General features: G+C 47.9%; 1 protein-coding gene across 2 annotated transcripts; it reads right to left on the bottom strand.

Moving 5' to 3' along the window:
• Window positions 1-1868: 1868 nt before the first annotated feature.
• DENND6B (DENN domain containing 6B) lies at window positions 1869-24699 on the bottom strand. 2 transcript variants are annotated; one of them, XR_008574162.1, is made up of 21 exons: window positions 24514-24699; window positions 18574-18612; window positions 18442-18484; window positions 17014-17126; window positions 15429-15509; window positions 13511-13616; window positions 12881-12960; window positions 12573-12635; window positions 11716-11771; window positions 10971-11093; window positions 10475-10570; window positions 10280-10374; window positions 9649-9714; window positions 8900-8964; window positions 8398-8487; window positions 7423-7476; window positions 6983-7092; window positions 5042-5144; window positions 4670-4752; window positions 4096-4170; window positions 3731-3745 (listed from the first exon to the last, which is right to left on the bottom strand). XR_008574162.1 is itself a non-coding variant. In XM_054803775.1 (20 exons), the coding sequence occupies exons 1-20, from the start codon at window positions 24649-24651 to the stop codon at window positions 3623-3625; spliced, it is 1719 nt and encodes a 572-aa protein (XP_054659750.1). In that variant the 5' UTR covers window positions 24652-24699; the 3' UTR covers window positions 1869-3622. The 2 variants fall into 2 exon arrangements, 1 of the variants encoding a protein (XP_054659750.1); XM_054803775.1 differs by lacking the exon at window positions 4670-4752 and having other exon boundaries at window positions 1869-3745.
• Window positions 24700-24946: the final 247 nt, after the last annotated feature.

Genomic DNA, 24946 nt, shown 5'->3' with positions numbered 1-24946 from the left:
GGGTGTCCCTGCCCATGGCAGGGGTGGCACTGGGTGGGCTGGGAGGTCCCTGCCCACCCAAACCAGGCTGGGGTTCTGTGATGTGAAGTGGGAGCACAGACTGACTGGGCACTGACTTGGCAGCGGCTCCTTCCAGTGCAGCTACTGGAAGTGTCCCATCTGCCAGGCAGCAGTGTGCCCTTTGGTGACCGCTGGGACCCCTGCGCCACCAAAAATAGAGGTGAGAACTCAGAGTCATTTAAAAGTTGGTTATTACCAGCAGCACAATGCAGATATTTCTGGGGGAGGACAGGGACAAGGTCCCAGGTTCTTACTGCAGGCATGGGAAGCAGGACGTAAGAATAGGGCAGAGCAGAAAAGCCTGTAAGAAAATGAGAGGGTGGAGAAAAAGCAGCGTGGAAGCCTAGATAGAAAAGTGAAAAGGATAATAATGGGTGCAATTTGCAGGAAATAGGATCTGACCTCCTCGGGAGGAATGCAAAGCTAAAAATACATGGTCAAGAGGAGTAATGCCCAAAGGAGGTTTGGGATCTTGAGGAACAGCTACAAGATGAGTGGGAGATGAGCCGGTGGCACAAGGTCAGGGTGCATGATGCACCAACCCGGCTCCGGGCACAGCCTCTGCCCCCGGGGCCGTACACCCATCTTGGTGCAGATGCAGAAGACAAAGGACTTGCTTGGTGTCAGGCAGGACAGCACCCGAGGAGGATGTGAGGGCTGAGTCACCGCCGGGCAGCATGACCCGTGTTTGCTTTGGCGTTACACAAGTCCAAAGGCCGTGGGGCTGCGAGCACTCAGGGCTTCTCCCGTGGGTACCAGGGGAGCGCCAGAAGTGTTTGTGGTGTCATCCTCGCCCACGTGGGGCTGGGAGAGAAAATCATTAGGCTGAGGCATGCTAGGAGAAATGGGAACAAAGCCACTGCTAGGGCTACAGGGGCGGAAAGGCTCCGCAAGCAGAAATGGGAGCAAACGGGTGGGGGAGCAGAAAGGCGGATGGGGACAGCGACGGGGAGGACAAGTTGGGTTGATCTTGGATCCCAGTCCAGCAGATTCCCAGAGGAAAGGAAGGGCTGGAAGAGAGTAAGCAGAGACAAACCACTAGACTGTGAAAACGAGGGGGACCCTCCCCATCCCTTCAGTAGCACCACGTTTCTGTGAAAATACTGCTGGACAAGCGTGGGGCAGGCCCGTGGCCAGCGCTGCAGGTTGGGCACCATCAGGGCACGCAGCAGCAGGGCCATGATTCCAACCCAGCGCAAGGGAGGGGGACAAGCCCGCACCTATGGAGGGTGTAACAGGAACCACAGCTGGCCCGGGTGACAAAAAGCCAAAAATCAATGACCAGGCAGAGAGCGGTGAAGAGCTGGATGTGGGATCTCTGGAGTACCAAAACCAGCTGAGGACAAAACCATCCTTGGAGGAGCGGCAACAGAGCTGGAGGGCAGAGAGAACAGTGCACACAGCAGCGCAACCGGCACAGGAGCCCAGCTGGGTCCAAAGGGGGAACCCGAACGCCGAGATGCCTGGCCAGGGGATTGCTCTGCCCAAGCAGTGGGTCCCAAGGCTTCTGACCGAGGGCCCTCCACCCCATGCAGCGTCTGCTTTGCAGGTGCCACGGGCAGGGCAGAGCGACGCAGAGCAGCGGGAGGCTGCGAGTCACCCTTTGCAGGGCTGGGCTTTGCGAACCCTACGGAGAAGTCTCCTAACGGGGACAGCAGCCTCCATGCTGACCGAGCGCCCCGGACAGATGTGTAACGGAGACAGAAAACACCACGCTGAGGGCCACGAGAGACCAAGCTCCGCAGCAGCTCTGCAGAGAAACCCCATCCCTAACCAAATAAAGCTACTGAGACCCCAAAACAGGACACATTTAGGCTTAATTTTTTTTTTAAACTAGTATTTTCTACTATACATTAGTGCTTCGGTCCACCACAGTCACTGCAGAGCTATTGCACGGACGCACACAGGAACTCTATATACAGAATATACACTGTACAGGCAGGGCGGCCACTAAGGAGTATTGTACAGAATTTGGTACTACAGCGGGGTACGGCTGTGTCTCCTCACTTGGCCGCTTCCAGGCTGGAGGCGGTGGGACCCGGAGCAGCCTCCCACCGTTCCTGCACTGCCATCTCCCCAGCCCCGAGGCAGAGCAGCAACGGGCAGGGACAGGCAGCAAAACAGCACGGCTTCCACCCCGCGGGCTCTGGGCACTGCCGCCAGCTTTGTGCGGGTCTCAGGCAATGCTGTCCTCTCCTGCCGCGTGCAGAGGTACGCTCCGAGGCTTCTTAGGGAACGAGAGCGCATCAGGCTGCCAGGCCCATCCCAAAAACTCGTTCTGTAGGCAAACATTCAGGCCCTGGCCAGGCTGGCAGATGGTGAAATGCAGTTACAGGCGCAGCGATCGTCCCTGGGGTTACAGTAAATCCACCTCCAAGGCAGCTGGCAGAAAGACTGCTCGCTCAGGCAGAGGGCAGCTGCCTCCAAAGCCGGCAGCAGAACTTCAAGTCTTTCTGCCTTCGGCCCAGAAGGACACACACGTGTCTCTCTTTCCCAGGTGAACGGGAGCAGAATGACTGAGCTGGAAGCTGGGTTGTGGTAAGAAAGGTTGTGGTGAGAGCTGGAGAGGCTGCTCCCCTCAGATCTCAGCACAGGGTGAGCACACACCTCCACACCGGGGCCCGCACAGCCACCCGACGGCCGCTCTGAGTCCCCCCTTGGCAAGGCTGACGCAGGCGTAAAAACCAGATTCTCCAACACATCTTATCGGCAAGCGAGCTGACCACATTAGCTATCTCATTGCCTCAGGTAGAGCTCCAGCTCTCTTCTATGTTATTAGAGCACACAAACTTGATTTTTCAAGCAGAATAAATTACATTTGGAGGCCAGCTCCTCTCTGTGGAGCTCCAGCAGCTATTGCCACTCACGCAGCATCCCGCCGTGATCACTGGAGAGCTCTGTTCCTTGCAGATGCACCAGGCCCTTCTCTGTCTCTGCCTTGGAGAGAAAAGAACAGCATTCCACGTCCAGCAATTCATCCTCCCACTCCCATCATGGCTGAAGCTCTTGCTGGCATGAGCCAGACTGCGGAACGGGCAGTGACAATTTTTTCACATCATTTGTGTGTAGGGGACTAGCATCCCTCTCCTTATCATCAGGAGCTGTTCTGGAAAGAACTCCCCCCTACAGGGCTGGTCCTGCTTCTTCCAGGCAGGATGACAGCACTGAAATTTGGAGAGCCCAAGCACTAGACAAAGACGGATGTGTATATACGGGCAACAGGGGTTTTGCACAGCCTGTCACATGCTGCTGGAAGCCTGGCTGTCACTTTCTGACCTACTAACAGCCAGACAGGGAACAGTTTCTGGTGTACAGTCCCCTGACCCGGCTCCTCAAAGCAGGACTAGGCAGAGGACAGTGCACACAGTTCCCCGTCTCTGCTGCAGTTCTGACCCACACGCTCACGTGCTCAAAATCATACGCAGTTGTGAGTCAGGTCCAGATCAGGTCCTGTTGGCTGGATCAGGGAAGAACTTTTCTTTCCGAACGCAACTGCGGCTGCCCACAGCTCGGAGCAGGGTGGGAGCACCCGTCCTTCTCCAAGAGAGTCCCTTCACTGTGCTCAGTGGTGGTGCAGCACAGTCTGGAGGTCCTCTGGCAAGGAGCCGATGATGGTCTCGATGTACAGGCCCACCCGCTGCAGAGTTTCCTCCTTCACAGGGAGGTGCTGGCACCTGGCTCTTACCTACAGGGAGAGAGAGGAGGAAAACAGAGGAAATTTCTAATGGCTTCAAAGTTCCTCCTTCCGCTTTGCCACTGACTGAGCAAACTTCACGTTGTCTCTTTAGTTCAGGGTATGAGACGACAGACAGGAAACTGCCACCTGAGCCTCAGGGAGATGAAAAGAGTCAGAACTTTGAATCCTTTTCTACACAAACACTAAAGTTTCATGACTGTCCCATTTGCCAGTCTACAAATCAGGGAGCAAGAGCAAAGTTTTCCAAGCAACAAGTGTGATCCATGTCCCTGGTCTCTCCCTGCCGCAGAGATACAGGCAGAAAGGAATGAGTGCAGGAAGAAGGGAGGAAAACTTACCAGCTTCTCACGAAGTTTTAGCACCAGGTCTACAATCTCCACCTCAGACTTGTCCTTCATCCAGGCCACAATGTTCTAAAGAGAGAGAAGAGCTTTCTTCAGAGACATTTCTTCTTTACAGAAGCTTTTCTCAAAGAGATACCCCTAAGCAAAGCCTGAAATAAAAGTGAGGAGGAGGTTTCTCATCCTCTTTCATAATTCTGCTCACAGCACTTAAGCCTAAATGAGCAAGAAGACAGAATGCTCTCCACTCTTTTCTGCCCATGGCAGCAGCAAGCTCTTGCCTGCAAGAGTAGTCAAGGAAAGATGCAGTAACGCGCAGACAGAGCAGGGTTCCCCTCCTACAGTCAGCACCAGGAACCTTGTGCCGTGCCCAGAATTTACATCTACTTGCCAGAGTCAGGCCTGTTACAAAAGGAGACAGCTTTGGCATTCCCCACACTGTGCTCGAGGACCTGCACTGCTGAACAGTGAAGCAAGTGCCGCAGCTGAAGATGCACCAGGGCTCCTGGGACTACCCCAGCTGCTGCTCAGTTTAAGAGACTGCACCAGCAGCCACTACTAGAAATCCTACCTATTTTCATTTTTTGTTAGGCGTTAAGGAAGCCAGCAACAGGTGACGCTTCCAGTCTGGCACAATGTTGGCTTGGGAAGGACCTGATGAATGAGAAATAGTTGATAGAAGTAGCCAGAGCAGGACCCGCACTGGCTGACAAAGTGGGGAGCTGAGCTGTTCGTGTTCCTGTCCCCCACATGTGCTGCTATTCCTGCGCCTGGCAGATGGGAGGCAGAGCTGTTATTCCCAAGGGCACAGAGCACCGTCCCCTATCCATCAGAGCCGCATCGAGAGGTGTCAACAAGTGTCCAAGGTAGCAGTGCCCTCATCTCCCAGGTTTCAGGCCTGAGAAGTCTGGTGTTGGTTTTAATACCTGGAGCTGGTACATACCGCTTCACAGATCGCCTCCAAATGAAGGGCCTCCAGCTTCTGGGTCATTTCCTTGTGCCTCTGACGGTACCAGCCATCAAAGTTGGGGGACTTGAAGAAACGCCTGCAGAAAGTGAGGTGCCATTGAGAAGGGGACAGAGGGGGATCCAGAGCAGTACGCTGGCTCTGTTCCACGCAGATTCCCCATCCCACTGCAGCAGACACAGATGTGAGAGGAAAAGACATTCTGATTCACAGTGGCATTAGGGGTGGTAACTGATTAAGAGCTAAAACATGCTTTGCGTATTTTGTCTACTCCAGGGGCTTCTCTAACCAACAGGATACAGCCGAGCAGCTTCAGCAGATTGTCACTGATGAGAGGGGCAATCCTGCCAGACTTGCGCCTCTGCCAAGGCAAGAAGCGGTGCTTTGCCATTCGGTAGCTTTATTTTGGCCCACTTTTCCTTTGGAGTTAGGCTAACTGGGATGGTTCAGCATGGGAAGAAATGTACACTCCTCTGCAGTATCTTGCTTAATTCCTCTCCTTTCCTTAGAGCTTTCAACCATTTGCTAGCACAGAGCCAAGTCCCCTATAACTGGTGATGTACGTGTCTCCTGCATAAACAAGGTATCACCTAGGCTATGCTAAAGGCCCTGCGATTTACAGCTCCCCCGTGCAGTACAGTAGTCAGTCTCGTTTTTTACTGAGCTACACAGGAAAATGAACAGGGGGCAGCACAATACCTGTTTTTATCTCACGGTGCTACAGAGTTTTAGATCAAATTCAAAATGGGATTGAAAAGCCACTGACTGAAAGAGAAGGGTTGTGGCCGCACAGAAAGACGAGATGAGAAAGTTTAAGATGCCGTACAGAGCTGAGACGCAGCCACTTTAGCAGTGCATTCTTTGCAACTCTTTGATCAACAGCGGGGATCTCTCAGATGCTGTATTTCAGCATTTTCCTCTATTAAGAGTGGCCCACTTAGTATCTCTTCAAGCTACTTCCTCCAGCTACCTGCAGAGAGCACTTCACCAGCAGAGCTCAGCTGATGTTTGTAGTTTCTTTTTGCAACTTCAAGGAGTCTTGCTCTCGCACGCTCTCCCCAGCACAGTGGAGTCCTAAAACCCAGCCAAGATCTCAAGACGCCACTGCGATACAGACAGACTTATTTTTTAATTAAAAGTTTGACTTAGGAACACAAGAAATAATAGATATGCAAAATCTCACACAGTTAAGAACCCTGGAATGTGCAAGCTTCTGCATGTACATCAGTTGCCTGCAAACCTCAACCAATTTCCTGAAACAACTTGTTGTTTGTTACTATTTTTCAAAATGTTAGATAATCAAAATTAAATCCGTCTACCACACCCACACCATAAGGAGTGGAACTACTTGCTTTCTGCTAGATACATTAAAGCAAAAAACGGTACAAACTTTATCACAGCAACAAAACATACTCATCCATGATTATTGTCTCTGCTCACTTTCTGGAAATTTTTCCCTTCTCCATAACCGTACATCTCCCATTTTCCTTCCCACTGGGTATCTGATTTCTGGATTTTTCCTACACATATTGTGGTAAGTGTCTTCTCCATCCCAATTATAACTTCAAACAGAAAGACTCCCTGGAGGACAGTAAATGACATAGCTGATGTCAGAGATGAGTCCCCTTCTTCTCCAGCAGTGAGGACTTAGTTTAACTTCCTGAAGGTGGAGAGTTGACAGCTTCCAAACCCAACTGTCTACGCATTTAAGAGATTACGTAAAACATAGGATTGATTCTGCCCTGCATTTGCTTTCCCTGACCATTATCAATCAGCTCCTCATAGGCATGAGTTTTTCAGGTGAGCAGTCTCTGTCCTGAAACTCCCTTTTTGCTCCCAATCCTACCAGGATTCGATGGTCGTTATAACCTGTACCAGCTGCCAAGGGGATGAGGCAAGTCATGAGCAAGCTCTTACCTGTAGAGGCCCAACCAGTCACCCTTAAGCACACAGGTAAGTTGGGGACCAGCATGCTCCAGGGTCTTCATGAAATCTTCCTGTCGGAAAGGACGAATCTGTGGAGGATTCTGCACAACAGAAAGACTGTATTACATGGCTCCCAAAAGAAACGGGGGGAAATGGAAGAGGCTGCACAAGGCAGACTCAGTAACTACGAGAACAAAAAATGCATGAACATCTTAACCAGCCTTGCTAGTAAAATTCAAATTAGCTTCACAATAGCTGAGCTTACTGCAAAACAGGAAGCATCTGTCCCAATGTTTGTTTCAACTTTTTTTTTTTTTAATAACAGAGTAATAACCTTCTTCCTTCAACGAGGGAAGTGCACACAGAATATCAGAGTATGTGATCAGCATATGGCATAACTATTCCAAATCCCCGCAGAAAATTGAACATACCTTCCATGGAGTAATGGCCCTCTGCAGAGGCATCAGACTTGCAATATAATGCTCCTAATAAGAAATTAAAAAAAAAATAAACAAGAATTATTAAAAAAAGTTACAACAATCGAGGAACCCCTTGCACGGTCACTGAGTGTGATGGTCTTCTCCAATGCATCACAGGCACAATCAACAGTCTCCTACCCTCTCTGTTTTTTTCTTCATAGTTGCATTTTACACGAGCTTGAGTGTTCCAGCTGGTTTCCCCCCCAGGGCTAGGTCACAAAATGATGCTGCAAGAATCCTAAGCACACCATGTGAGAAGAGGTCAGGTGGGAAGAAGTTGGCAGGAGGGACCAGAATCTGAGACGATGCACTGTCCTCCCATGTACTACCTCCTGAGATGATGTAGGAAAGAAAGAGGACCCAAAGTTGGACAGCTGGACGGTCACCAAAAAAGCACCAGTGGCTTTCTAGTGGGACTAGACAGAGAAGGCCTTGAAAGCAAGCATTGGCTAAAAGCTGCCTTAGGGTGGTGATCACCGTGTGGACAGGCCTCAAGCTCTACAGCAAAGCTTCCCAAAGCCAGAAGGGAGGTTTTCACACTGGCAGTGGGTTTGATTGCAGCGTTAGAGGGGAAAAGGAATGCTTTGGGCTCCCGTCCCTTTCCTAGATATCTGTTTTGACCGCCTGCTGAAAAGAGGAAACAGTTGGCATTAGAATCCAGTAACAGGTAACACCTATTGCAGGAGACAATGTTCTGTCTCCACACACAGTGTGCTGAATATCCAACCTGCAGACTTTTATGCTAATTACTGAAATTTGCATTCAAGAGACATTCAGTAAAACATCTCTAGAGAGCGCCACATCCTGAATCTGTTTTATTCAGCCACGGGTGAATAAAAAAGAGCAAGTGCAAACTTGTCACTCAAGCATCTCCTGTTCACCTCCCCTCACCTTTACACCACCCTGACAAGTCTCTGCCCAACTCACCAGGGGAATAATGAAACTCTGGGTGAGCTCCAGGAGGTGCCGCCTCAAAAGGGCACTTTGGACTTCAGATGGGCGTTTCCGCTGAATCCCCTGCAAGCACAAGCAGCGTGGTCACAGAGGTGCTATTCTCTATTACACAGGTAGATGCAGAATTTGCAAACACTGCAGCTATAAGCAACCAGGCCAGAGTAGTCTGGAAAACTGTACCACCCAAAATACACATTGCCCTCTCTAGTTCAACATATCACTCACATTTCACCGCATAGAATCTGTTTTCTCAGACTCTTTTTTTTGATAAGGGTTGTTCTCAATTAGATTATCATTAGTGCCAGCATTTAATCCATAATATAAGTGAAAAATTTATAAACTGGCATGATAAACATAATCACTACACACTGTAAAGAGTCTGTTCCTTTTGGAGAGTTTTGTCTGTTTAAACCAAGCTGTTAGCACAGTTTTCCCATAATGACATACAGGACGCAGGATAATGGGAAGTGCTTACCTTTAGTAATCTTTTTATCAGGGTTTTGTCTTTGTGAAGAAATGTTTTATAAGAAGTATAGATTCCTAGACAGAAAAAAAACAAAACCAGAAAAAACCCGCAGAAGTTAGAAACAAATCCTTGCCCACGGATCTAGAGGAGGCACCATTATATAGCGCAGGGATAGCGGAACTGAAATTCCCAGTGCAAACCCTGGCAGCTGTGTGTGGGGGGTTAATTACAACAATTATTAAAAAATAATTACAAAAATGATGAAATAGCTAATGCAGCCAGTACTCACAGCAAGATTAAAGGACACTGAACTATCTCAAGGACCTTCTTATGCTAAGCTTATAGTGAGATAACTCACCGGAGTCAGCCTATGGCTAGGCCTGAGATGAACCGTTAGTTGGGTGACAGACAGCTGATCTAGGTAAGCAAGTTCCTTTGACTTCCATTGCATCTAAAAAGTGGGTATGATATATAAAATAAACCCAAGAAAATTAGAAGCTGTTCTCCCAACACTAATTTGTTCAATTAATTTATATTGGCTTTTTCAATCTGAGAACAAAGATGTATAGTTTTTCTGTATTAGACGGGGATGCCACCACTGTGTAGCAGATCAAGTCTGAGAAGATGGTAATGCCAAAACGGCCATTTGTTGAGATGCAAAGAATACCGTATGCAATGTCCGCATGCCTGCAAAGCCTGCAAAATCCCCCATGCGGAAGGGTAAACAAAATTAAATGACGTCCCACAAAGGGACTTACCTGGTTTTGTGTCTAGGGTTTTTAGTTTAGCTAGCTTCTTCACCTTAACTTGCTTGGGCAGGTCTCCTGTGGAAAAACATCAAATGACCAGTTCAGGCTCCAAATCTCCCCTCGCAGCCACAGCACACACACGAGAGGCTTTGCACTCGAGAACATCCAGCCCTATGCTTGTACATCTTAAATCATATCCTCCCTTAATTCCACCCTCACATAAGCCTTCTCATCTGCTAATTTCCCTGCTAGAATTTTGGAACAGGAACACGTTAAGGAGGCACTGCAAAAACCCAACTCCTCAACCCAGAGATTTTCTTGGCTTTGTAGATAATAATCAGTCTCTCTCTCCACCCCTCTCATCTTCTCTATGCAATTTCCTCTTTCCTGCCTAGGATGGACTCTCCTTTTCTTAATGCTTCAGAAAAAAACACAGCAAGTTATCCTCTCAGCGATTCATCTTCACCATCGTTTGCGCTCATCCTGCACATCAACTGAGTCAGAGTCTAGACTTCCCTTTGGTTTCTCAGCTCTCACAGGAATGAAGATGTGTAAAACAATGGCTAGCACCCAACTGTCAGCTCACTACTAGCCTCCAACAAGGTCTCCCAGCCCAACGGGACTTTGGTTCCACCCTTACCTGACATTCTGAGCTCCCCAACCCGAAGAATGTGTGGCCAGTGCTGGAGAGTTTTGATGAAGAAAGGGTTTGTGACTCCCACAACGATGTTTGGCCTGGAAAGTGGGGGGAAAAAAAGGCAGAAAAATGCTAACCTCAGGGTTTCCTTCACCCAGACAGTGGCAAGTGGGTAGCAAGGGTCTATTGGCTACTTACGGAGCTTGTGTCCTGGTGGTATACTCTTTAAATTCACTGTCGTGGATAGTAAAATAGGGGCGGTAGTCACAACAGTACCTCAGAGGAGCAAGGCAGCTGTAACAATAGACGCAGTAGTTGCCATATAAACTTCACAGAGGAGGAATGTGTGTTTACATCAGGTTTATGCCCTAGAGCAGTGTTTTGTCCTGTCAGAGGTGACACTTTGGAGGAGTTCCAGGCTTTTTTTTTTTTTTCTTGCTAAAGCAGAGTTCAAAGCTGGGGAGACAAAGTTCCTCAGGGCTATGAACCACCAGATCTCCCAACACGGGAGATTTACTTTTACTCTTCTCTACCATTGGTGGAATATGAGCAAGACTCTCTTGCTACGCTATTCGTCTCACATGCTTTCATAAGCAAACTAAATCTAACACAACTGATTCAGTAGAAGAGTGGATCTGAAAAACTGTCACAATTTATTATTAGTTACCTGTATCTCAGGATCTGAAGGCATTACCTGGTAAGAGCCAGAACCATTTCTGAAGAAACCGTAGGGGATGGTGCCATAACAACAATTGGCTCTCCTAGTAACATCAGCTCCCACAACATCTGGATGTGAATTAGCACTGGCTGGAAACACCTGACAGCGAAAGGAAGAATGACAAGCTGAGGTTAGACATGCAGGTCAGAAAAGACCAGACACAGTTATGCCATGTAAGCCTACCCAGATGGGCTTCTATCTGGGAGCGTGAAACCTCGGATTGATTTTTAGGATCCCACAACAGAATGCCACGTGTCTTTACACACGCTGTTGCTGAACCATTTTATACATGTTTAAAGGAAACGTGTTAAGTGATGTAAAGCAACCTGCTGATCATACTGCTCTCAGTATGCCTTTTCATCTAAGTAAAACGCACGTGCATTCCAGCAGATGTACATCTATTACAGTAGCACCTACAACGCTGTGAAGTTTGGTTCCGACACACAATGTGTACGCTTCAGAGCGTAAGCTGATCACCAGCTGAGGCCAAGAAAAGAAACCCTCCTCTAACCAGGACACGGCGGGTGTTAAGGGCAGCGCACACCGGTTTAAGCACTGCACGAGCTCTGCAAGCCCAGTATTCTAAACAACACTCTGCAAAGCAGTCATTTTTGATTCCTCATTTCACATTTTCGCTCTACCTATGATTTAGAGGATACTCTGAGCAGGGAGAGGGGAAAGAGGATTGAGAGGAGAGGGTTACAGGGATGGTGGCTCTCACCTGAAAAGATCCAGTTCATGAATACTGGGGAGAACCAGTGGGGCTGGTAACAGATTCTGAATGAGGAAGGAAAAAAAACACCAAACAAACCCAAAACTGTTAGTAAATGGAAGCATCCTGACTGAAATGCCATCTAAACTGACCACATCAATCACAAAGTAGCTCCCTCTACAATAAGCATAAAAAGAAGAGAACAAGGTTAATGCTTGGAGGTACGAGGCAGGAACAGATCTGAATTGAGCATTCACAGTCCAAATGAATTTCCTTTGGTAAAAGATAGCCAAGAATCCCTTCTTTTCAAGATGTGAAAGGCTTCCTGTGTCTGCTCCTTTATTTTCTAGAGTTTTCTCTGGTGCAATGCAGAGCTTAAGATACAGCTAGAGACAATAAGGGTTGGTAATATGGGTACCAAAAGTTGTGAAATATGACAACATTACTCAAAGGAGAGAAAAAGGGAAAAGACCAAACAAACAAGAATCAAAATCAAAGCTGAATTAAAGCAATAAAGATGCTCAGACAGCAAATGCTGCAAAACAACACAGAAGACTAAGGCAGGGTCTCGTGGAGACCTACCCATGCCTGAATTCCCAGGAAAGGCAAGGTGAACGAAAACTGTGAGAACTATGCACATACATAACCTGAAACACACAAATTCTGTGGACAGAATCCTGTTTTGAAAGGCGCAGGCATGACAGCGTGCAGTTTGAACCAGATGGGTAGCCAAAACCACATTAATCCCAAGCCAAAGTGGTTTCAAATAGATTAAGGCTGAAGGAGTTCCAGTTCTTCTCCACCCTCCTTCCTTACTAGACTAGATTCTGCTCATCACTGGCGTGTCATGCCACACTTCATCTCACCTCTTGATTGAACTGCTTCACTGGGCTTGATCCTGGCTTGTCCACCCTTGATGGGATTCTCACCTAGATTACAAATAAGAACAGACAGCTTACCGAGGGAGATGGAGTCAGCATGCACACACATTTTGCTTTCTTCCCTAACAACCCTCCACATGAGAAAGCTTCCTCAATTATCAGTTCTAATTGTACAGAGGTTTGGAATAAAAGGGAAGAATCTAGAATAAAGAGCAATTTTAACATCCAGAAGGAAAGGGAATACATGTCCCACTTCCCAGTTTGTCTGTCTGCTGATCATCAGCAACAAGTACCTGGATGACAACTCCCATCACTGGAAGGTTCAGAGTCTGTCCTGGCACAGGAGGCGGCCACTGATCAATCTCATTGCACACTGCAGGGACACAGGTAAAGAAAAAAGTTTAATCTGAAGGTCAATACGGCTAATTCAGCTGGTCCTATGAGTTCTACCAATTTAATTATTGCTCATTCCTAGTTCACCTGCCCCCCGGCTAGTTACAGACAAACACTATATCAAATAATTGTGCAAGTTTAGGTCAGACACCAGACTCACATCCGCACCACCGTTTCCAGTGCAGGCCCAGCAGCACTATTCGGTTGATAAATCATGATTAAGTTGAACAGTGCAATAAAGACCTAGACAGAAATGTAGCATTAGCGGTTTTTTCCTCTCTCTGGGAATACATTGTATGCAAAACTGACAGCATCATCTATTAAGGTTGTCAGACATTTCCCATTAATGCATCCTCTACAGCTGTTTATAATTTTGACAAGCCAACCACTTGGATGAAAGTGTTTCCCTGTTGGAATTTGTTCCAGAATGAACTAATTTGGAACATTTCAACTGTCTTTCAGGAGCCTCCTGATAAAACTTCTGAAAGATTTCAGCATGCAAGCCCTCCCTCCTAGATCTGACTGCTCACCTGCCTCCAGGCACGGCTCCAGCTTGTCAAAGTATTCTGGAGCAATCAGCTGCAGCAACGACTGGAACAAGTTCACATATGGAAGGCGTGACACTAGCACCAAAGACTGAAAAAAAGGTACATTTAGGAGTCAGAGACCCCCTGACACGATCGTTTCTAGCACTGCTTACATTTACACTGCTTGCCAGAGGGTTACACTTAAAAAAACAAAATCAAGAACATGAAAGAGCTCAAAAGCAGCACTTTTACTGGTGGAATTCTTGCTAGCTACCTAGTCATGAGCCTTCAGGCTTTGGGAGACCCTAGGTGTCCATGCAGACAAGGAGGTTTTTGTTTCATGAATAAGCACAGCTGGTGGCTTCTACCGGGGAGCCACCACAACTATGAGGGATGAGTTTGTGACCTAGGAAAAGATCAGCTGGAGGAAAAATAAAAATAAAAATAAATTGCTGATAGGTTCAAAGCTACCAAAGCAACCATTTCAGACAAAGAAGTGCAAAGGAGCAGACCGCTGAAACTGAAATTAGATAGATAAATAAAATAAAGGAATTCTGGGGAAGAAGAAACAAAGTAACTTGAAATAATGCTGATTTGTTTCCAGCAATGTTTTTTTTTGTTGTTGTTTTGGCTTCTTTCTAATGCATCCTTATGAAATGTATCACTATTTTTTACAACTTTTCCAACTCAGTCCCACTGGGCGTTTTCATTACTGTGCTGATTATTCCCTTCCTCTAATCATTAATGAATACATTAATTAGGATCCAGTGAAAATTTCCACCACAGTCATTTAAACACCTCCTTCCCAACCCCAAATTTTGCCATTTGAAATAAAAAAGCCATCCAAGCATGACAATATACTTCACTGAGGAATTCCACGTGCCCACTACTTTTGTAAGTCTACCAAAAAGCAAGCACATTACCCTGGGGTAAATATCTGTTCAGCAGGTCCCCATGTTGTCCAGTTTCTCTAATCCCCCAACTGAGTGATCAATCCACTGCTTTAGTGGAGATGAAGAAACTCACTTCTGTATTAGCATTTCTCTTTGAAGGGAACTCCACATCACTGCCTCGAAATGAAGAGAAAGCACAGCAGGGCAAGTACCCGCTGGGACGGAAGGGTGTCCCCAGTTTCCAAGGGGTTACCTGACCCATCTACCATGAAGCACTGCTCTTTGAAGAGCAGGTGTGCAAAGCTCATTTGTTTGAGAGGATGGCATTTTACCTTTTGATGTGAAAAAACACTACTGAAAGCGTAATTCCATGGTTCCATGGAGAAAAACAGGGTCAAAGTAAAATATTTTTCTTCTCCAGAAGAAGTCTGAAATTCCACTCTGTATCAGGCAGCGACCGTACCTATCTGTCTGAATAACACAAAGCACTTTGTGTATTCATACTGAAATAAAGATGCAGTTCATATTCTTTTTTCCACCGCCCGTGTCAAAGGAGTTTATGCGAAGAGACAAGGCTGGTGAGGTACCAGCACCATCATTGCTGCGAGTTAGAAACAACCAGCCCAGCAGGAAATCCATTCCCAGATGGCTACTAGGAAGAAGAAAGATTAACACAATAATAAGAGTGGGGTTAAGGTATAACTAGTGCAGGCTGCAATAACGAAGTATATCCTCTCCCTGTCGGTGACACCAGCGTACATTCTGAAGCAAATGCTCGAGTACTTCAGGATCTCATGATTCAGACAGCAGGTCACTGCTCATGTGATTAACGCACCATGGCAACCGCATCCAGGTTTGTTTGGAATTACACTTTCCACATACTCCTGTTCTCCGTGACCTTTGCTGTTTCCTGCAGAAACACTGTGGGTGTCACGTAGGAAGCGGTGCTGTTTTACAGCTATGGGTAGGAGCCTTTTTACAGCTACGTACCAGTTGAGAGTAGCAAGCTATCCGGTTTCAGTACTCACCTTCTGAAAATAACCTCTCTTCATCGAGCTGTCCTTGACTTGCCTGAAGTATACATAACCAAAGTAATGAGCCGACTCCCGCTGCAAGAGAGACCCACAGTGCTGTTACTGAGAAACCGATGACTGCTGTCGACAAACTCCCTCCGATCTACCAACGTTACCCACACTCAGCTATCTGGGTGAGTTTAACAAATGGGAAGATAGAGAGGAGATACGAGCAGCTAAAGTCACAAAAAATGAAAGGTAGCACCTTTCGCTAGCCCCTATCTGCAGCACCGAAAGGGTTAATTGAGGTTTCCACTAAAACAACCAGCTGAGCCAACCCCGTGAGCTCACCCTGGCACCCCGTGCTGCCACTGATGTTCTCTGACTGTCAGTTTTCTTTGCCAGCCAGAGGATTATGTATTGTTGAGGAAGGAATACATCATGTTCCGAGAGGAGGAAATGTCCCCTACCCTACCCATTGCATTCCTCTTTAGTCAGGCATTTAAGGCAGTGCCAGTCAAGCTTTGCTCAGAACGAAGCACAAAGCTGAATGACGCTTCCTTCACAGCATCCATGAAAACTATCAGATTTAATACAAATCCCCAGTGATCATTTCAAACAGTTCCCACAGACATCAAGGAACTGAACTTCGCTGAACACAATGATCATCCTTAAAATCATTTTTTGAAGCCCCACAGGCCTCATGGTTTAAGGCACCTTTCTCTTCCCAAATACTAGTTTTCCACAACAGAATCCAGTACTTTGGCAGTGAACCTGTGAGGCAATGCCCGATTGCTACAAAGCAGTAAAGATGTATGCAAGCTGAAAAATCTCTAGACCAGCATTTAGGAAAAGCGATCCTCCTACTCCGTCTCAGACCAGCAATCCATTTCTGGATTGCATATCACAAAGAGATTGCAGAAGTGTTAAAAAGGCACATGCACAGGAAGCAGCATCTCAAAGAAGAAAGCAGAAGAGGACAAGTTGATCTGATGGCCATCTGCTCGATTAAAAGAAGCAACAGCGTTCGGCACATCCCTTCTCTGCATGAAGCGCACAGTTCACTGATGGAAACCCCACAACTAACGGACACTCCTGATATCAGCGCTGGGTATGGTTAAACCAGCACAAGTGTGGATCTGTGGCACATCAATTATTCCGGCTGGTTTTATATACATAGATCCTGCAACAAATGAACAGAACTCTCATCTCTCAACAAGAGAGGTAAACATCTAAGTCACTGCAGACAAGGATATTCTTATCTTGCCTCAGGGAAACGTGCACAAGTAGCCCTGCACTCTGTTGGATGTCACCGGTGTGCCACCATTTATCGTTTCGCTGTAGCTAGGCATGGCCACTGCTCCAGTCTGGGGTCCCCTGATTCAGTTCCATCTCTCAGAGTAGCTGAGATTCTCAACACGGCCCTCTATGAGTATTAACGTGGAAGTAAGTCCCCGTGCTGAAAGCCTTCTCCATTTCTGACTATTCCCAGGCCAGAGAAAATGTATTTCGTGCATAGAAAAAAAAAAAAAGTATATTTTAACCCACTAACACTACTGTTTGCTTAGCAAGTAGAGTAGTGCATGGAAATGGAACTGACCTGCAGTGTTAGGGGTGCTTCTCTATTGTACTCGCCATCATCCTCGTAATGAGTGGTCCTCTGTCCCCCAGACTGACGAAGGCGGAAGCTAAATTGAGTATCACCCAGGCCACCTGAGACAGAGAAGATCACAAATGCTTAGGAAGAGGTTTCAGTAAAGAGAAAGCTGGAAATTGCTTAAAAGACAAACGCTGACAAACCAGGGATGCTGATTTACACAAAACTCCAAACCTGAAAATGGAGAGGAACAGCATAAAGAAACCCTCCAAACCTGGTGCAAGGTTGAACCCATAGCTCAATGCAAGAACTGGTATCATCGAGCTAAACCTTGCCAGGCCACTGCTGGGAACCTTAAGAGACATTGCCCAGTATCATCTATCCTGAGTAGCTGCAGCCACCACTTCTTATCCACCATACTGCAAAACCTACAAACAGCCTTAATCCAAGACCACACAAACACCGATTTTAATGACAGTCCCCTGCACAATAGTTTTAGCACAAGCACCAGAGCCAGGCAGCTCCCAGGTCACCCCTCACCAACAATACTTTGTACAGCAGAAAACCAAGCAGCGTGAAGTCCTCAGGAGTTTTCATCAGCTGGACAGGATGGGCAGGAGTAGGGCCGAGTACGTACAAAGAGGTCAGTTATGAGGAAAGAGTTAAACACGCTAAGCTCACTGGTGAACAGTCTTAAGGTGCTCCAAGGGTGAGAGGACGTACTCCCGTCCCACTGTTTGCAGATGCTATGCTCCAAAGAGTAGAGACTGTTGCGTGTGTTACAAAGATATTACTATTAGTAAATAATTTACTTTAACAAAAGGGACATTTAGCCTGAGTGTTCTCTGAGAAACTAGTGAAAGTGCATCCCTAAAAACCTTTAAAACTAAACTGGGCAAAGCTGTAGAAAACGAAGAGTCAGGAACCAGTCTTAAAGAAACAGGTACTGGGATGAATTCATGTACTGATTTCTTATTGCCACCTTTCTGATTTAGAAATACAAGCTTTGGGAATATTTCTGCTGTGAAAGCATCCTCTCCCCATCACTTCTCTTCCCCGAGCGCTTCACTCACAAACACAGAAATGCTGATAGCCGACAGCTGCAAACCTCAGGGAACCTACCCTTCCTGGCTATTTGTTTTATTTTATTGGCACAGGCAAAGCATGAGTGTGCAAGCTTATCAAGAAATTTTCCTGTCACCCACTATATCACAGATTCGATATCCAGAGAGCAATCAAAATCACAAGAAACCTCTTTGTTCAGACCAAAGGGCTGGGTGCTCCTTGATGTCACACTTCTAGAAGATACAGCCCATCAGTCTCTGCTGCATTAGAGGCGATGACTCACTCTTTCCATCATGAACCCGTTTCTTTCATAACGGCAATGAACCATCCCGCAGGCTGCAGGCGAGGCCAACAGATGCCACCTACCTGAGTAGGAGTCTGGGAAGGACAAGTAGCAGATACTAGTTTTCTGCAACAAACAAAAACATACAATAAGAAAACCTTCATTGCCGCTGCCCAGTATCTTTAAAACCAGAAAAAAAAAAAAATAGTTGTTACCTCTTTCTCTGTTAACCTAAAGTCATAAGGATACACCAACTGCAAAAGAGACAAGAGCCAGTAAGTCACTCTGTTCCCGTGACTGCTACAGAGATCTATAAACGTTGCTTCCATACAATAAGTGCCTTATTTTTCCCAAAGTAACATATCCTACAAGGAGGTGCCTCTACCCATTTAAAATCTGACTGTCAATAGCCCACTGCACGGAACCTGCCGCAGAATCTGTGTTTATTCTAGATTTGGAGACAGACCAATTAGCTAATATTTTACTTAGATTTTAACTTGAGAGTTGAGTTTGTTCACTTGAGAGTGAACAAATTCAATTGAGAGTGAACAAACAGCCCCACGAGCCCATTGGTAACTTCTCTGTACCAACCACTAATGTGCAAATGTCCGTTTTCTCTAAAGCAGGCAGGAGAGGACTTATTCCAACGCTGCTGGAAATTATGTTAACATAGGCTTACTCTCCAAGCTCCAAGCCTGGAAAGCATTAATATTCAATTCTGCAGCTAAATATAAGTTTACAAACTGCCCAAAATAATGTCCTATGTAGAAAGTTTTGGACTTTGTGTATTTCTAATTGTTGTTTGGAGGACAGTCACTTTTTATTTTGATTTTTTATACCTGGCTAAAAAGTCACTAACAATTCACTAAACCCACCAAATACTCTGAAGGACTGGGGAAGGCTGGCATCATGAGCTGCTCAGAGGTAAAAGCAGATTTCACAGCAATGAAGTGAGCAGACAGACTACGAGCGGCTTTAAAAACGAAGCTGTGCATACATGCAAAGAGGTACAGAAAGGGGATGGCAGAGAGAGCATTAACAGTCGTGGCTGGGGAAACAACCTTTGCAGCAGCATTCTGCAAAGACACAGGCAGGGCAAGATGACTGTCCTCAAGAGCAGAGGAAAGGATGTGGTAATAATCAAGAGTGAGACAATGACAGCCTGGACAAAGGTTCTACCTGTACGAAGAGACTAACAACCAACATATCCGATGTACGTTAAACGATACAAAGTCTGGTGGCGGACACAGACTTGGGTATATAGCCTAGCCTCCAGGGTGGAAACGTTTATTTAACAGTCCTGAGCAACTGGTCAGCAAGAGATGCTGTTCACAGCAACCGACAAGCAGAAAATGGGCAGCAGCAGAAGTCTGAGGGGATTCAGATCGGTGTTTCAGCCTCCTCGATTTGAGATCTGTCGGCAGAAAGACAAGCCAAGGTTTATTTTGTGCAGAAAGAGGCGGGTCTGGCACAGGCTTGAGGATTCATGCTTTGTCAGCATACCACTGACAGCTGAATTGTGTCACACCCAATTTATCATCCAGCATTTCAGATAAGAGAGGTCGTCAAGAATTTTAAAGCATCTAGTTAAAGACTCTAGCGTTGCAGCTGAACTCTGTAAATGCTGATCACACTCTTTCTGCATTTACTGTAACCCAAAGAGAACTCAAGGCAGGACTTCTCGGGTCGGGGCTGAGGGCAGAACTGTGAGCAAGATCCACGGCAGAAACAATCCCATGAAGAAGAGAGAAATGACACAGCTACAGCAATAACGAGTTTCCCACGTCACTTGGCAGAGGCTAGAAACTGAAGTACTTACAAATCTGTGTAAGCACACGGCCTTTATAGCACTGACTGGAAATGCAGAAATTGCAGGTGGCTTTAAATAAGCGGATGAGAAAGAAACTAGCACTGAATGACTTGAAAAATGGAGATCTGCCCATCAGCCTTCTGTAACTCTGCTTCAGGTCAGCGTCGAGTCATCTGGTCCTCAAATCAGGAGCTCTCTTCAGCGCTTGACTCTTCTTACAAGTCTATAAATAGCAAGGGTGGCACCACGCCAGAGTGCTGGAAGTTCACCGAGCAAGCTCGCTGCGCTCTAACAATTCCCCGCTGATTCCTTGGCAAGGTCATCTAATCAGCTTCAGAGAGCGAGCCAAATTAACAATTAAAAATTACGCTGATTAGCCTTCGGTTAAAGCTTCTCTGAAAGACGAAAGCTACAAAAGTACAGGAGCAAAATTATCATGTACGAGCTATGGGGATGAGGCAGCACATTAAGGCACACTAGAAAATGCGGGCTTTTCAGACGCCGAAGCATGAAGGGACGCGTTACGCTACGCCACGGGAGAAGGCACGCTTCTCTGCTTGCTGTGTTTTTGCATTAGGTGACTGAATCAATTCTTGTGGTTGTGACTAATTTAATGATCATACAAACACGTATTTGGTTAATTCCCGTGTAATAATGGCTAGAGCAGGAACAGAGACCTGGACATCTGATGCAGATTCATCGAGAAGCTCAGGAATCTCACAGCATCGTGCTTTCTGCAGCGCTTGCTGATGGCCTAAACATTAAGTTCAGGTCAAGACGGACTTCTCATTCTCCTGCTGCCTTTTTTGGGGGGGTCCTTCTGCCAGGAGTGGATACTGACGGCTCCTAGCTGCTCTCTGGGCCCAAGTTTAAGTTATGCTAAGCGTATGTTTCACTTGGGGATGTGTGCTCAGTGTTTTGGGAGATAAAAGAAGGGGGGGGGGAAATCAGGCCCAAATGCTTCTGTCTGAGCATAGAAATGCTGACAGACCCAAAAATTCAGATATCATGTTTTTAAAAAACAGGCCTTATCTTCCACATCCTTGCTTCCCCTCCAGTTTAACAGTGACATACACTTCCGTGTTTGGGAGGATCGCTAAATATTTACAAGATTAAAACCCCAGTCTAAAATAGTGAGAACCCTAGTCACTAGAACTTTTCAAAAGCAAAAAGACAGTAAACAAAAAGGAACTTTTCATTTGTAAATGTCCCTAGATATCTCAGAAGTAGCCCAAAAGGGCTTAAATTATGTCATAACTTGCGATGTAGCGCTCTCCCCCATCAATACCGACTTAACAAGCGTGGAGGTGACACATGTTGTTGAAAACAGATCCTCACAGTAAAGCTTTGCTGTTGATATCGGTACGGTGCCAAGGACTCTGCGGCTGTCATAGCAACATGGAGAACACCCCAGAAAATGACTTCTGGTGACTCTGAAGTAACCCAGCTTCACAAAGTGCCTGTGTTTGGAACAGCTCGGGGAGGGAGGAGCCAGTGCCGTGCTGAAAAGGGATATTTCAGAGCCACCAGGATGGATTTTCAGCGTTTCTGACAGTGGCACCAGAGAAGTCGGAGCCCTTGGGAGTCGGATGGCAAACGGCTGGTGGGGAGGGCTGCGGCTGAAGGACACAGACCGCTAGCCGGAAAGAGGAGCGTCTGAGAAACACATCTTCTCGCTCCCTGGTATTTTTGCTATCTGTAACTGAGTATTTGAAGCAATTATACCCAATTGCTGCATTAACCTATGTTTTCCTTTGAAACATCTTTTCTACTGTATATTTAAAGAACAGCAGAGTGGGACTCACAGAATTTCAGGACGATGGTGTATCTGCACTGTGAGTTGACTGACACAAGTCAGGCGATACTCAGAAACCTGAGCAGAGCCTGAACAAGCTCTTGGCTGCCAAGTTGAATCCACAGAGCCTACCCCATTCCGGGGGTAACTTTGCCTTTCTACTCGCTGTCATCAAAGGACGGACAACACACACTAAGCAGGCTTCAACAACGTGGCTTCTGCGTAGATTTGGGCAGCAAGGAAAGAAAAGAGATGTTTTATCTGGGAAGAATCCTATACTTAGGAAAAGGGAATCTTCAGGAAAGGATGACGAAGTCTCAGCGCAGAAAACCTGACTGAGACAGACCTAAAGCAGAACTGCAGGGGACATCCTAAGGTTGGACTATACTTGCGATGTCTGAATCTTCACGCACTGATTTACAGAGATGATGCAAAAGTACAGTGCAGTCTCCAGAATGGGAGGTTTCCCTTCCTTCTGACTCGCTTTGCTGCGAGCACGTGAGGTAGCGCAAGTTACTCCAAGCATTTGTATCCTGTCACCGTGTGTAATCCTTGGGCGTGTGAACAGCATCAATCACTCTTTAGGGGGATATACCCACATCCACAAAACCACAGAGAGCTCTGTCAAGATCTAATCTCAGTCAGCTATGCTGATCTGGTAATGTCTATGGCAAACTTCCCGTGCAAACTCAGCCAGGACTGAAGTCCCACAGGGCTGGGTGCCACAGACGCATTTTTTTAACCCAGAAACTTGCAATCGAGAACCCAACCCATACAACTCCCTCTTCTTGGCTGCAGAAATCAGCCCACTTGGAGACAAGCCATGGTATCTGGACCCAATCTAAACCAATCAAGGCCACAGATGGAAATAGGGAATAATCCTCTGCCTGCCATCCTTCCTGGGCGTCTTACCCGACACAGACCCTGTTCCTTGCCCAAACCCTTCGCTCAGAGACAGAAATCCACAATGGATGAATGAAAGGAAAAGCAACGGTGGGGCTGTGTCACCACTCCATCCAGATGCTGAGATGTTCCCAGTCTTCTGTAATTTATGCCACATGAGAAACATTTTTCCCATCAATACTTATGTAGGCAAAGGAGGAAAAGGGAGGAAAGGAAGAAAAATAATAAAAATACCCTTCCAGGGATTAAGAAACCCTACTACTGCATACCCCGATCAGAGTCCCCTCCTTATAATGCTAGACACGTAATACAACGGGCAAGAAAGCACCTTTATAGCTACATATTAAGACACACCTATGAAGCATTAAGTTGTAAATGCTAATTATTATCCCAGTATTCATATCCTTTCCAGGGTATATCAGGTCTGGTTTTGCAGGAAAGAGTATACAGCATGTGAAACTGTGGTCTACAGTAGATTTTTTTAATTTATTTTCAGGCTTCATGAAAAGAAACATAGTCAAGTATTCAAGAAAACAGAGCAGCAATAGGCTAACTTGATCTCTACTGCTTTCCATTCTCTTCAGAAGCTTCAGCATGACTTTAAAAATGGAAAGTCTCCATTCTCTAAAAAACAGTGTTAACCTCCTTACACAAAGGCAAAGCAAGGAGTACTTCCAACAATTACACAACAAATATCAAGGAATTTGAGATAATGCCCTAGGTTCAGCACAACCCAGAGATACCTGGTCCCCTGATGTTGATTTTGTTGCCTGAACACCAGCCAGCTCTTGCCTTCAGTCCCATTACAAGCCTTAGGTACCTCACTCCCGCCAAATCCTCGTTCAGATTCCAGGGAATAGGGAAAAACCGTTCCAGGCCTTTCACTCCCAGTTCATCCTCTCTGCCCCCCCCCCGGCACATCAGACCTCCTGCGAAGCCTCCGCCACAGAGGCCGACAGAGCCGCCTCAGCCTCCGCTCCACCGCGCCCCATTATCCCCCCATCGCTCCCCCACTCCCACCCAGCTCCCGACTCCTTCCCTATCGCGACATCCACCTCGGGCCCTCCTCAGTGCCTGCTGCCCCACGCATCAGATCCGTATTTCCGAGCAGGATCCCCCCTACGCCCGCTCCCCACCCCCGGCCTTCCTGCCTCCTGTTTCCACATCCCTTCCTCCGCAGCCCCCTCCCCGCCACCCTCCTCCCTGCACAGCCCGCCCCCCCTCCTCGGCAGCGCTGCAGCCCACCGCCCACCTCAGGCACCGCGCTGCCCTGCTCCTCTCGGCCCTGCGCCCCCAGGCCCTGTCCTGCCCGGGCCCCCGAGCCTCCCTGCCCGCTCCTGCCTGACCCAGGAGACAGCCCAGCTGCCCCCCCCCGCAGTAGTTCTGCCCTCTCTGCCCCCCGCACAGGGCCCTTCTCCGCTCCCCACCACCCCTCTGCCTGCTCTCACCCCACCTCGCCATCCCGCCCTGCCCGGCCCCCATCACCCCTCAGCCTCCATCTTTGCTCTGCCCCCACCCTCCCCTGCCTGCTCGCTGCCACACACAGCGCCGCCCCTCGTCCCCCACACCCTGCCTGTCCCCCCTTCTCCACAGCCCCCGGCCCTGCCCGGGCCCAGACCCCCCTGCAGCCCCCGGCCCTGCCCGCACCTCCATAGCCTGGCCCAGCTCCAGGTCGAAGGTGACCACGCAGACACAGTCGAGCCAGGCGGAGAAGCGGGCCCAGGGCAGCGGGGAGGCGGCGGCGGGCCGGCGGGGCCGGGGCTCGGTCCGGCACAGCGCGTCCATGGCAGCGCCCGCTCCGCCCGGCCCGGCCCGGCCCCGCCGCCCCCCGGCCCCGCCCCGCCGCGCCGCGCCCCCCGGCGGACCGGAGGTCCCGCGCCCGCCGCCCCCACCATCGAGACGGTTCCGGCCGCGCAGAGCGGCCCGGGGCCGGGTGTCATGGCAGGCGCTGCCGGGGAGGGGGGGGGGCCGGGCGGTGGCCTGTGTCCCGCGGACCGCAGGGCCCGGCGGCGGCCGAAACACGGGGGGACTTGGCCGCCGCTGAACCCCGCTCCTGCGCCCCGCCGGGGGCTGCTGCCCC

This window comes from Grus americana, chromosome 1, assembly GCF_028858705.1.
Source record: "Grus americana isolate bGruAme1 chromosome 1, bGruAme1.mat, whole genome shotgun sequence".
In the NCBI taxonomy this organism is placed as follows: Eukaryota; Metazoa; Chordata; class Aves; order Gruiformes; family Gruidae; genus Grus; species Grus americana.
The sequence above is the reverse complement of the archived record's forward strand: the minus strand, read 5'-3'. Positions and strand labels throughout refer to the sequence as shown.

Excerpts from the sequence above, each read along its gene's own strand:
- DENND6B (XM_054803775.1), bottom strand. The coding sequence starts at position 24,651 with ATGGACGCGCTGTGCCGGACCGAGCCCCGGCCCCGCCGGCCCGCCGCC. Across the intron at positions 18,485-18,573 it reads TTAGGTTAACAGAGAAAGAG|AAAACTAGTATCTGCTACTT; the intron begins GTAACAACTATT and ends TGTTTGTTGCAG. Across the intron at positions 4,171-5,041 it reads TGGAGGCGATCTGTGAAGCG|AACATTGTGGCCTGGATGAA; the intron begins GTATGTACCAGC and ends CTCTCTCTTTAG.